The sequence below is a fragment of the Pseudorca crassidens genome, chromosome 17, assembly GCF_039906515.1.
Source record: "Pseudorca crassidens isolate mPseCra1 chromosome 17, mPseCra1.hap1, whole genome shotgun sequence".
Lineage (NCBI taxonomy): Eukaryota > Metazoa > Chordata > Mammalia > Artiodactyla > Delphinidae > Pseudorca > Pseudorca crassidens.
The window spans coordinates 38,553,102-38,567,620 of NC_090312.1; the positions used below are offsets into that span (position 1 = coordinate 38,553,102).

Consider the following 14,519-nt stretch of genomic DNA (forward strand, 5'->3'; position numbering starts at 1 on the left):
GCTCACTGTTATGTGCTGTTCTGACAAGGTTTAGAATTACTGCAGTGGAAAGTAAGAGAGTGATATGAAATGAGTTTGGATAGGTAAATGGAGCTGATAATGAAGTATCTTATATACCCTAGTAAGTAGCCTGGCCTTTATAAGGGATGCAGAGTGTATAAATTAGGACTGTGTTAGGCCTGTAGTTATTTAATCAAAGAGGGATTTATTATTCTCCCTTTATAAAAGGTCTAGAGATAGGCTTAATATAGCAGCAACGAAGTAACAACTGTGATAGGCTTTTTCTTACACTGTGCCATCCTTAGCATGTGGTCTTTGTTCTCATGCTTATTATCTCATGGTTGCAAGAGAGCTGCTCCAGCTCCAGCATTTTGTCTACATTCCAGACAGGAGGAAGAAGAGAAGAAGTGGGAAAGGGCTTTCCCAGAAACCCTCAGTTTATATTTTATTCATCAGAATTGAGTCACACAGTGAGTTAGAGCTGGCGAACGTAGGGGAGTATGGACACATTGTCATCCCTAATCAAATCAGGGCCCTATTAGTAAGAGATCTATGGAAAACTTCCTTTTCCAACGGTATGTAAGATACATATACTGTAAGCTCTTTGGCTAATGAAGCGACTGAATTGTCCTAGAGGAACTTTGTTGCTTGGGTCTGTTCAGTTTTGCTCTTCTTTATTGTGGTGCTGTATATTTAGATTATATTACATATTTTCCATGAAGGCTATATAACTGGAAATTCAAGTGGTTATAGAAGAAATAATACATTCCTCAGCTCCCAGGTCAAAATATATAATTGCAGAGTTTTTCCAGACCTCTATTAATTTGGTAACTTGATAAGAATGTGGTTCCCATAGTTTGATGTAGATAAGGAAAGATTGAGCATAGTGTAGTGCTGGGCTCTTCAGGTGCTTAATATTTGCATGTTGCTATTATTATTTTATTATAATGGTTAAAAATAGTTCAGGTACTAATGTTGTGCTTTAGAGGTTTTAATTGAGTGTGTTCTAGGAAGGGCACGGTGTCTCAGATACTACCCATTATACATCTTCTAACCTTTGTGCATCTTGGTACCCATCAGTTCTTCCTCAGATTTCTGCAACAGCTTCCTGTGTGTTCACTTTGTCTTTCATTTTTGCCTACTCCAACCCATTTTTTTCCCTGAAGCTAGAGTGTTCTTTCTAAAATGCAAACCTAATCAAGCCATTCTCTGTTTAAAACCCTTAAGTGGCTCCCCATTGCTTAGCTAGATCCTGTCTCCTAAGGATGGCATTCAAGGGCCTTCATGATCTGGCCAGTGCTTATGCTTCCAGGCTTCTCTCTTACCTGAGTTTCTCTTTTAAGCACCTGTTTATTTGTATTCTTTGTCACCTGACTCTTTAATTCTTTGAGTTTGGGATTATGACTTACTAAGTGCCCTTGGATCCTGCAACATAGTGTCTGCTCATGTATTGACAGGTATTACTAATTCCTGCCTGGATGACTCAACTGGAATATCCAGAAGCAACTTTACATTTAACATTCTAAAACCAAATTTTTAATTGTTGCAGATAAGCCTTTCAAATTCCTGTTTTGTTAATAGCATCATCATGTACTTAGTCTTTCAACAACAAAACTGAGAATTCATCTGTTTCTTTTTCTGATACCTCTGATGACACTAATTCTTGTAGAGTCTCCTTCTGAAATGTCTTCACTATCTTTATCCTTTCTTCACTCCTTGAGAGAAGGAATCATATTTCTTAGCATACATCACAATGCCTAGCACTGTACTTTTTGTTAAACGAATGTGAATAAATAAGGTATGGATAAGGAGTATGTGAAAGAGCATTGTCGGTTGAGGGGACCTTAGGGAAATCTGATCGTTGTTCTTGTTATGTACTTGGAACTACTAAGGGGAAAGAAAAGTAGTGAATTAAAGGGGTAGAAAACGTGAATAAATTCTAGAAATTTTGTACCACTTTGTAGCAGAATGCCTTGTACATAGTAAGTGCTTCTCAAATATTTGTTGAATGAAATGGTAAAACAAATATTGATAAAAAAAATGGAACCTGTCTTCTAGATTTCACTTTTATATTCATACTGAACTCAGGAAATAGTGAAGGATCAAAAAACAAAATTGGTTGGTTAAAAGATCCTAAAAGTGCTAAAAGATAAGGTAAGTGAAAAACTGGGAAATGGCAGGAACAAGCATTACATTTTTAGCCACTACTTACTTGTGTCAATGCAGATGTGTTAATGAGAACTGGCATAAAAATGATTTGGAAGAAAACAGTACAAATTGAAAAATTCCGACATAAAACAGTGGAATTTTGGTTAGAGAAAATGAAATTTGTATTTCTGAAATTGATATATTTTCTTAAGTCTATGCAGCTATTTGGGCAATTGGCAAATTGTCTTGCTTTCTACACTCTAAAAAGAGACGAGAGGGTGTTTTAATTTTTTTGTTCATTTTAGTGAGTACTAAATGTGTTCAATACTGCATTTTGGCGTAAATATTTGAGGGAACCCATCTGCATTGTTTATTGTTGAATCTTCTGTGTCTAGTCCAATGCTTGGCACAGAGTAGGCATTCAGTAAGTATTTGTTGAATGTTTAAATCATAGAATATTGGTTGTAGACTAGACTTCTGTAGATGTACTTTATTTTTTTTTAATTTTTTAATTAATTTTTTATTTTTTGGCCTCACCCTGCGGCATGTGGGATCTTCCCTAACCAGGGACCGAACCCGTGCCCCCTGCAGTGGACGCATGGAGTGTTAACCACTGGACCACCAGGGAAGTCCCAACTGTAGGTGTACTTTAGTTTAGAGTTTTTCAAATGTACTCTGCTCTAAGGAGGTGCTTCTAGGGGTATTTTCCTCAAACAGTGAAGAATTGAGCAGAGTGAGAAACTTAGCCCTTGCTTTTATCTTTTTTTCTATGTTGGAGCTCATTCTAAAATTTTATTTGAGAAAAGACTTCTGGTGCTAAAGCATAATTAAGAACTATTTTATGGGTACAGAAAATGAGACGTAGAGATTTTACATGAATTGTCCTAGATCATAGCTAGTTAATGACTAGGATACTGTGAGGACCCACATTTGCTGACTCCAGGGCCAGTGCTGAAGAAAGCAATGTCTATACAATGATTCCAACAGTTCAAAGTAAAGTACTCATTCTCAAGGCAGTGCTAGAGATGGAGGCAAGAGCTGGTCAGCATTACTTTTGAATACTATGTGCCAGGTCATGTGGATACAAGGGAACTACAACTGACACAGCTTCTACATTCCTAGTACTGACACTCTAGAGAAGGAATTTCTCATATCTAAACCAAGAGAAATGTTTTGTTAATGCATGCATCAGGGCACACAATTATTCACCTAATTTATTTTATTTATATATGTATATAATATAAATTAAATATATATATTATGTAAATAAATTTATTCAATTAATATATTGAGTACCTACTCCTGCTGGTAGCCCTTACGTGCTGCGCATAAGAGATATAACAATGAGTGAGCCAGACTTTGGAAGGACTTTCAGTCAGATGGGCAAGACAGATGAATGGACAGGCTGTTTCAGTATAGTGTGATAAGACCTCTGATGGGGTAAATATGGGGAACTGTATGGGTTGCAAGACGTATGTAATGCCTCACTATTGGGGATTCAGGGAAAGCTTCCTCAGGGAGATCATACCCAAGCTGAGTTCTAAAGGATGACTTAGATTTACTAGGCAAAGAGGAGAGGCGGTCCATGTGGTAGGAATAGCGCATTTCTAGCTTGTTTGCTCAGAGGCTTCTTTTTACCAGAGCAGCTCCTGTCCCATGTGTTCTGTTTGCTGATGTTTCTGGGTGAGATTCCATTTGAACACTGTTTCTGATGAAAAAAATAAGTAAATAAAATTGAAACTCACCAAACTGAAGGATTTGTGATTAACTTTGGCAGTTTTTATCAGTTCATCTCTATGTATTTGTTTTTGGGTGGGCCAAGAAATAAATTGCTGTGATTTAGAATTATATTGGAAACAATTCAGTTTTCATAGGAGAATATTTACGTTGCCTTTGTGAAAACACTGTACTACCCCTATTAAGTTTAGAACATTAAGATGGTAGAAGGATGTTAATGAAACGTATGTAATGAAAAATAACCATTTCTTTAGTATTTTAATTATCACATGCTTATAATGGCAACATTAAAAAATACACCTTAGAAAATATTTGCAAAAGACTTATCTGATAAAGGAGTGTTATCCAAAATATACAAAGAATTTAAAAAACTCAACAAGAATACAAATAACCCAATTAAAAAATGGGCCAAAAACCTTAACAGATACCTCACGAGAGAAGATATACAGATGGCAAATAAGCATATGAAAAGATGCTTCACATCATCTGTCATCAGAGAAATGCAAATTAAAACAATGAGATACCACTACACACCTATTAGAATGCCCAAAATCTGGAACACTGATAACACCAAATGCTGGTGAGGATGTGGAGCAACAGGAACTTCGATTCATTGCTGGTGGGAATGCATAATAATATTGCCAGTGGAGAAGTCAGTTTTTGACAGTTTTTTTCCAAAACTAAACATACTTTTAACCATATGATCCAGCAATCTGGCTCCTTGATATTTACCCAAAGGAGTTAAAAACTTATGTCCACACAAATACCTGCACATAGATGTTTATATCAGTTTTATTCATAATTACCAAAACCTTAGAACCAGCCAAGATGTCCTTCAGTAGGTGGATGCATAAACTGTGGTACATCTAGACAATGGAATATTGTTCAGCACTAAAAAGAAATGAGCTATCAAGCTATGAAAATACATAGAGGGAACTTAAACGGATATTACTAGTGAAAGAGGACGATCTGGAAAGGCTACATATACTGTATGATTTCAACCATATGACGTCCTGGAAAAGGCAAAACGATAAGAGACAATAAAAAGATCAGTGGTTGCCTGGGGTTAGGAAGGTGGGGGGGGGATGAATAGGTAGAGCAGTGAAATTACTCTGTATGATACTGTAATGGTGTCTACAGTTGAAACCCAAAGAATGTACAACACCAAGAGTGGATCCTAATGTAAAGTATGGATTGGGTGACAGTGTTGTGTCAGTGTAGATCCATCACTTGTAACAAACATCCCAGTCTGGTGGGGATGTGGATCACGGACAGGCTGTGCACGTGTGGGCGCAGGGGCCATATGAGAAAGCTCTGTACCTTTCACTCAGTTTTGCTGTGAACGTAAACCTGCCATAAAAAATCAAAGTCTATTTAAAGATACCTTTAGCAATACACGATTTTCTTCAATTAAGATGAAATTCAAGTTAACATAAAAATGTTAATTAACTTTTAGACAGGAAAAATTAACATTTGAATCTCTATAAGAAGCTTAAACAATGATTCAGTCCAAATAACTTGTACCACAGTAGTGTCTATATAAGGTACAAATACATAAGGAAGTTTGTAGTGCTTTTTCTATTTTTTTCCCTCTGGTTTCTCTGTTTTTTCCTCACTTCTCTTTTTATACTACTATTTTGAGTTGTGATACTAGAGGAAGACCGTTAGAATAAGGGTTTAGAGGGGATATGAAATGGAGACAGAGGAATGGCAAGGGTATGATACATTAGGCATGAGATGAGAGGAAGCCAAAAAAGAAAAAAAAGAAAAAAGAGAGGAACGTGCTATGTAGTTTTATTGGGCTGAAGGTGTTAAATAGGGGAAAGGGAATGAATGGGACAGGAGAATGAAAGGTAAGGGAATGGCACAGGGGAAGGGAGTAGACTGTGCCTCATGAGTTTTGCCCCAGTTATTGAGGCATCATGTTTCACTTTTGCTTCCTGGTGTATACTGTAATTTGACTTGCGTCTTCCATGTCCCTCCACCCACTGGAATTTTCAGAGTCATATTTAACTATTTAACTGTGCCAAGAATACATAGAATTGCTGGATTCTCATATGTCCTGTAAGTCCATATGGTGGCTTAGTCAAGATTCCTAGGCCTTATGGCTGAACTAAAACTTTGTGTTGCTTAAAATTAAAAGTAACACTGAGCTAGTGTTTTGAAGCAAGCTCTCCCTGCTTCCTCTCCAGCCTTTAATAATCAATGTGTGGTTAAAAAAATAGATGTTAGTGTATCTAAATAATTGTACGGTTAGCTAACTTGCCCGCTAGTATGAACACTATCACCTTTTGGCACCTCACAATCCTGCACTGGATAATCCTCTTTAAAGGCTATTTAATTGTATTATTTTCTTGCATAAACTCCTTCATGGGTTCCCCATTGTCTGGACTGCCTTTTATTCTTTGTCGCTAAAGTCTACGAATTTTTCTCCCTAGCATCTGCCACTAGGCTATGTATGTTGTTCAGTGAATGTTTGTTGATTACTTTTATATGATACAGGAATGAATTATGAATGAACAACGTCTGTGTCAGTGGAAACGGACTGGCTTAGAAGTCCCAGGTCTTGAACTCCCTGCTTATTTCTGTGTTTGTAAGTTTTCAAAGTGTTGGCTTTAGATTGTAATCTTTAATTTGCCAGTCTTAAATTTATATTCAGTGTGCAGTTGAAGGGAGACACAGTGGATAAAACACAGTAGAAGACTTGCTTTTACTGTCTTCTAACTTGTCAGTTTATATCATAATCAAATTGTGTTGAGTGTACCTTGAAAATATCTCTTGAATTTGTTTTCTACTCCAAGCCACGATCTGCTTTTTAAAATGTAGGTTTCATTATTATTCAGGTATGATGAGACCAGCATATCAGGAGATAGCTTGTTATACTTCCAGATCTGAGAAGGGTGCGGGTGAGAGAGGGGGACCCATACAGGGAAGCACCAGGGTCAGTTAGGAGGCAGAGGGAGAGGGGGAAATGTGGGCAAGAGCCATTATTGTGGTTTCTGTGGGAAGGAATGGGTGAAATTGAGTAAACAGGTTTAGGATTGGCTAGATTAAATAATTTCTTTGTGATCTGGGGCTGTCCTTGGTTGTCTGGTATACGGCCCTGGGGTGATTAAGGCTGGGAAATGGTGGCCCTGGAGGTAGTTGAGAGTATAAAACTCCCGATTGGCTTGTTTGCATGTGAAAGGTACGCTCACAGATGCTATCTCTAGGAATTAGCTAACCCTGAGAGAGGAACAGTGGAGACTTTGTCAGTAGGTCCCAGATGTCAAAGCAGCACAAATACAGAAAATAAAAAGATACACTTAATATAATCTCTTGCATACACAGACCAACAGAACCTTCTAACTGGTCTACCCGTGTCCATATTTGCTTTCCTACAATCCAGCTTTGAAGCAGTAGCCAGAGGAATCTTGAAAGTATAAATTAGATCATGTCATTCCTCTGCTTAAAATTCTTCTCTTGAATATCTGTTGAAGCCCAATCTCCTTACCTTGTTTTTGAGGCCCTTCGTTATCAGCTCCTGCCTCCATCTGCAGCTACATTGTGTTCTACCTCATTTTTCACTCACTTTATTCTAGGCATACTGATCCCTTGAAAATGATTTGCTCTTTTTCTCTCCTCAGGGCCTTTGTACAGACAGTTCTTGGTACCTGAATGCTCTTTATAACTGGTTAACTTCTAGCCAACCTTTGACTCTAGTTTAAATGTTATTCCTTTGGGGAGGCCTGAATTAGGTCCCTTTTGTTAATTTTTCTGTGACTGTTAATTTGTTTACTTATTCATTCCTTTTGTTTGTGCATACAAGAAGGGAGGTACTGAGGATAAAATGGAGAGCAAGGCAGATTGGCACCTATCCTCATGGAGCTTCTTTTCTTCTAGGGGAGGCAGATAAAAGTCAATGACAAAGCAATTATAAGATGTTATAAGTGCTTTAAAGTATTGATGCAGAAGATATCAGAGGATGACCAGTAGTAGGCCATTATTACGTATAAACTTTGGGGTTTAAGCATTTCTTTCTTTTCCAAATGTCATTTGTAATCCACAGCCACCAACGGAGGGGGGATATTTTGTTGTTAAAGCTCACCCATGTCTACATTCCAAGTTTTTTCATATACGCCAGTGCTTCCCAAGTCAGGGGCTACGATGGAATATGTGTGCTATTCCATTCTTCCATATGAGCTAGGAACAATTTTATTTGCAGAAATGATGAATGCAAAATAAAGTCTCAGCCGGTTTATCTCATAGCACTCCTCCTTCTTTTCTTACCACAGTTATTAATTATATTTACTTGTGGATTTACTTCTCTAATACCTGTGTATCTCTTGCTGGTATGTGCTAGAGGAGAGTCAGAATTGTGTCTGTCTGGTTTGTCTGGTCTAATGCTTGGCTTGAGTAGCGGGTCAGTGAATGAATGTTGAGTGATTGATAGAAACTGTATTTGGGTGTGTGTCCTTAAGATGGCTGTTTAGGTCTATCTGCTTAAATATTTTTCTAGGTTAAAATTATTGAGGCCATTTTTAATGATATAGAATTGTTGGACTTTGATACCTTTGCTTGATTGTGTATTAGAATGGGCCACAAAATATTTTTTGAAGAGAATTTTACCTTTCCCCAAAGGTGTTGCCTTGACTCACCCCCTAAAGAGAGCTAGAGCTGCCCTTTTATGTAGCTGCCCAGATTAGAATCTCTAATTTTCATAGGAGCTGCCAGTCCTATCCTTAGAATTGTTGATTACTTAGTGTAGATTGTAAGGTAAAATACGTTTTCTATGTGCTTTTCAGTGAACATAACCTTCAACTCATTGCTAATTTAACACCTTTGAAAATTTTGAATAAGAAAATTAATATTTAAAGAAGTTTCCTGAAGGATATGTCATCTGTCTTCTGGAGCTAATCTTAGCTGTGGGTGTATATCAAAGTCACCTATAAAGGTTTTAAAACATCTGCTGAGTTAGAAAGTCCAAGGTGTGTGGTCTGGGCCACAGGTGATTCTGATGCACAGCCAGGTGTAAGAGCAGTACTTCCTATAAAGGTTTCTACACAGGCACTCATAACCCAAAGAAGTGTATGTAAAGAAAGCTTTTTTATGTTTCCCGTAAGTTGAAGTTTTGGCTCTATAGATGAGATTCATTTGTAAACAAACACTTTTAAATGGTTTAGTGAATATTTATGAACTCTTAATAATACTTTCCATTCCCAACACCTAGCAAAGTTGAGTGTTGTCTGCAAATATAAGGTGTGAGATGGGGAGTAACGAGAGATGTGGGTAGAGAGGTAGACTTTGAAAAGTCATGTATGTGATATGAAGCAGTTCTGTCTTTTTTTCCTTTGGTAGTGGAGAGCCATTGGAGCTTTTTTTTCTTTTTTTTAATCAGGAGAGCAATATGATTAGCCTACTTTACTTTTGTTTTAAAGGAAAGTTACTTGTCAGCTATATGGAGCATAGATTAGAATGGGGGAGAAAACTATGACAAGGAGACTGAAGCAAGTCTGTGCAAGAGGAGCAGTAGGGATAAAACAGGATTGAATTCTAGCCCTGTAGCTACCTGTTTTAGTTTAAGCCCTTAAGCTCTAACCAATCTGCTCTACCCTTGCCTTCAAGACTTAGTTAAGATTGCAAAGGCTTTACTGAGAAGTCTTTCCCCAACCGTCCTCTCTTAATCACTTCTTTTGGTAGTCTCTTTATGTGGTCTTTTATAGTACTTTCCATTTTTCATTGTTCTTTTTTGCTTGTTTGATTCCTATGTCTTATTTATCTTACACTGATGGCACTTTTCATGATAAACATGCCATTCTTGGTTTTTCCCTTGCCTTTGCTCATGGTCTTTCTCTTTTCCAAATCTTCTTATCTCTCTTCTACACCCATATCTTGAAGTTTTAACCTTTTTTCCATAATTCAAATTCCACCGATTCTGCGAAGTTCTCTAGGTTGACTCTGCCATGGTCACTTCTACCTATGAGCTCTTGTAGTATTTAAGCTGTGTACTACTTTATGCTTCCTTGTATTTTTCATCTTTTTATGTATTCTGTGAATGTGGATATTCTGTCTTTTTGAGTTGAGCAAGATATTTTACACATCACTATATATAGCATACCCTTAATAAATATCAATTGTAATGGTCATTTGCCCCATTCTAAGTTTTCCTAAAAACAACTCGGCTATCAACATAGTTTATTCTGCTCTGAAACACATGAAACCTCAGCTCAGAAGTATTTTAAATTGTCAATAATTATAATTATCTGAATTTAAAGCAAAAAACTTATAATTATTTTTCTCTAGGATTTTAAAGGCCAAAATACAAGAGAATTAAAAAAAAATTTTTTTTTGCCTCATTGAAATATAAAGTATTGAAATGTAAAGTTGAGTGTTAATATTTGACTGAATGCAAAATCCTTTAGAAGATTTATATATATATATATTTTTAAATAAGTTTATTTATTTATTTTTGGCTGCGTTGGGTCTTCGTTGCTGCGCGCGGGCTTTTCTCTAGTTGTAGAGAGCGGGGGCTGCTCTTCGTTGCAGTGCGTGGGCTTCTCACTGCAGTGGCTTCTCTTGTTGCAGAGCACAGGCTCTAGGCGTGTGGGCTTCAGTAGTTGTGGTACGTGGGCTCAGTTATTGTGGCTCGCAGGCTGTAGAGCGCAGGCTCAGTAGTTGTGGCACACGGGCTTAGTTGCTCCGCGGCATGTGGGATCTTCCCAGACCAGGGCTCGAACCCATGTCCCCTGCATTGGCAGGGGGATTCTTAACCACTGCGCCTCCAGGGAAGTCCCTAGAAGATTTATATTTAAAATGCTTTAGTTAAAGGAAAATATTTTCATTTGTTCCTTATGTTAAAGAGTATGTCCTTTGCCAAAACAAAGCTTTATTTTCTTGGGAATCACTCAGAACATTTGGACCTCCTCTGGTTTGTAATCCTGTTAAAATTTCATCCGTGAATTAAAGCCTAATTATACACAGTTGGTGAACCCTACATAGATACAATTCCATGTACAATAGTAGTTTACTCATTAAGTTTACTTATTGGAACATTATGAAATGTTGAAAATATTTTGAATTGGGATTAAGAAATAATTTTCTTTGGGAATTAACTGAGTTTAATTGTCTATGTATTTTTCTTTAGCCCATATGTTGTAAAGTACTATGGCAGTTACTTTAAGAACACAGACCTCTGGATTGTTATGGAGTACTGTGGAGCTGGCTCTGTCTCGGACATAATTAGATTACGAAACAAAACAGTAAGTATTTTTAAATTGTTTTGCTAATCTCATTTGTAAAGATTCATAGTTTAGAATCTGACTAGGTAGTGTTTTGTTACAAGAAAAATATTAGTGTGAGAAAAGAAAAGGTTTTTCTGTGTAAAGGGATCTAGTATGAGGTGTGAGAATCAGTCAAAGTCACAAATTTGCCATTTGTCATATGGCAAATATGGGAGTCATGATGGTTTAATTTATTTATTAGGATAATTTTTGGTTAGTCACCGAGAAACTACCATGGCACTCCTCTTCTTCATTTGGAATCAGTGTGCATGTTCTTTATTAACATGAGTTCAGTAAGTTATAGCTAGAATTTTATTTAAAGTTCATAATATTCATAGTATTTCTTTATCTTGTTTTTTGCATTATAACCTATGATTGGTAAACAGTTGAAGTTTTATGTTTCTGAATCTTAAAAATAACTGAAAAACAATTTTTGTCTTATTTTCCCAAATATTGTCAGGGTGTTTGAAAGTAATAGAGCTAGATTATAATTTTTTTTTCCTGGTAAATTCAGCTTTGTGAAATTTGTTTTTTAATAATAACTTTTTATGGCTATGTTTTTAACCCTCAGTAAAAGAGCTGTTTACAAAATTGTTTAGGCTAGCAATGCACCTAGTTTCCTTGCATAATTTATGAGGACAAAGTGACCTTTTTAAAATCTGTGAATGACTAAGAATAATAAATCAGTGAAATAATTTGTAATTCCATGAAACAGTATCCCAATTACTATATGTCTTTATTACATGTAGTCAGACATGTTTCAGTAAAATACATTCAGAAAAATACTTAACTACTTGAGTCAATTCGTGGTTAACCAGAATCATTTTAAAGTTTGATTGGGGAAGTACGTTGTAAGTTTATCCTACTAATTTTTTTTTTTCTGTTAGAGAAAATAAAGTAAATAGGATTTCTTTTAAAGGAAGTGAGATAGAAGTTAAAATAATCCCTGTTTTGACAAAATGGATTAAGTGATTTGTGACATTCCAATTATATATTTTAGAATTTGTATGGTGCTTAACTAACATTTATGTAAATCAGATGACTCCTGAGTGGCAGAACAATGCTTTAATTGAAGATAATTATACTCCAGTTAGAGAAGTGTTTTAAAACTGTTCCAGGGCTAAACTCAGTGTATTTGGTATTTAAAATTACCAAGTAGGAATATGAAGTAAAACTGAGTGAAATGGAAGATCTGTTTTCTTTATTTAAATGCTAATGTTACCATTTTGAGTACAGAGGAAGAATATGATCCAAGTACTTTATTTCTTGTTGCTAATAAATACAAACCAGTGAAGGTATACTGCAGTTCTAAAAGCTAGATATGGGTGGGATAATTATCCTCAGGAATCTCCTTCACGAGTTATCAAAGGAAATATTTTATCCCATTTGCATTCTTTTTTAGAAGACAGAATCCACCTAACATGTTTGGGGATCATACATTTGGCATGGTCTAATTGTTATTCTCACGGACGGTTTCCCTTGGGCTTGGGGAGGCATGGAAGGGTCTGATTCCCAGATACAAGAAGAACCCAGAGCTGCACGAGATGGCTCAGGAGCTGTGGGTGTATTATCTCTGGGTGTTGCCTTGATAACAGCTCCTGTTAAATCTCAAGAATATTCTATGCTACTTATGCTACTTTTCCTTCGTTTATGTATTATTTAAAAAGAGTACCATTGTTATGAAGGTTGGCAGTATACGGGGATATGTATCATCCTCTTTTTTTTTTTAAGCACTGGAGATTGTAAATATTTGATCATTTTATAGGCATGGTCAATGGAGTGATAATCTTGATTGTTTGAATTTCAGAGGCGTGGCTGTTACTGATTGGCTAGCTTTCAAAAATGTGACCAGTGAAACAGTTGTCCTTGATCTATTAACACTCACTCCAGCAGTTAATTGTTTTCATGGTCACTAACAATCAGTCTTTTTCTAAGAGTATGGGAACTTTTTTTTTTGGCTTTATATGCTCTTTTGTTACATGCTTTGTTGTTTCTTTCAATTCTGTATACATTTTAAACAACACAAGGCATTCTTATTATTATTTTATATTGTCAGTGTTTATATTTCTACTTTTTATTGCTCTTTACTCTTTTCTGCATTTCTCAGTTGCCTGAACAGTGTTCTTTAGTGTTTCCTTATATATGGGTATGATGGTGTTAAGATCTCTCTTTTTTTTTTTTTTGGTATGAAAATGTTATCTCACTTCATTTTTGAACGATACATTTGCTGGATAAAGAATTGTAAGTTGGCAATTTCTTTTAGATTTTTTATTTGTTTTAAGAGGAATGACTCTTGGAAAACCACCTAAGTAACACACTTTTTGTAGAATTATTCTTTGAAAGAAATCTCATGGATGAACTCTTCTGGATTTTCAGTTCGATTGCTATCTGTTTTTTGATCAGGTATTTCTTTGAAAATTAAAGGCACAGGGAAGAAAATCTGACTAAGATTTGTATTTTGGTGTTTTGGTATATGCTTTTGCCTCAACTGCTCCCCCACCTTTGAGTGTTTCCCCTACCCACCAGTCTTTGCCTAGTGAATTTGTATCCATGAAGGACCAGATCAAATATCACCTCCTCTTTGAAACTTTCCCTGTTTTCCCAGGTAGTTTCTTATCTATTTGGTAATTGGTTGATTAATGAATTAGGTAAGTCTTTATTGCATATTCACTCTTACATAAAGAGCACAATAAATTCTAGCTGCCATTATTATTCTAATTTTTACTGTTATTATTATCTTACATACTTTGACTGCTAGGTAGATTGAGCATCTTGTCATATGTGTACTGGCTCTTTTATTTACTTTTTGTGCTTATCCTTTGCCTTTTGTTGTTGTCGGTGGTGGTGGTGGTCTTTTTCTTACCAGTTTGCAGGTTTGCTTGACAGTTTGCTAATAATTTTATGAGTACTTCACATTTCATTTTAAAAGTCAAGAAGCCAGTTATCTGATTGTCAGCATAGATATTAAGGAATTTCAAAATATCTCTTTCAGCGGTTTTATGCCCTGACCTATGCTTTTCCTTTGGGAAACGCCTAGGAAAAGATAAAGGCATAGAGTTAAGTTTGGGGGTTAACTAGAACTCCCAGTGATTGGAACTGAGCCTGAGTAGCAAAGGGTTGGGATTGGATTGTTGGCAGTTGAGCTGATAATGAATGGTAATTGTGGTAATTAATGGTAGTAGTACTAGGGTTAGGATGAAGGTGAAACCCTCCTATATTCCAGTGGGTGATAAAAGTTTCTCTGAGTCTTCTGGTTGCATTTAGAGTAAAAATCACTATTTGGTTAGTATTCATTGAATCTTTCAGTTTATAAGTATTGAAGGATCTATAAGTAAGTATATGTGAGTTAAATGCCTGATTTCTGTGATCAAACCC

The 14,519-nt window shown here is 36.2% G+C and overlaps 1 protein-coding gene across 1 annotated transcript in view; it reads left to right on the plus strand.

The window, feature by feature from the left end:
• The window catches only part of STK3 (serine/threonine kinase 3), a 327,224-nt gene that overhangs the window by 63,420 nt on the left and 249,285 nt on the right, over positions 1-14,519 (plus strand). The window contains exon 4 of the mRNA XM_067711661.1: positions 11,009-11,123. Coding sequence (XP_067567762.1) covers positions 11,009-11,123 — 115 coding nt within the window. The remainder of the gene's footprint in view (positions 1-11,008; positions 11,124-14,519) is intronic.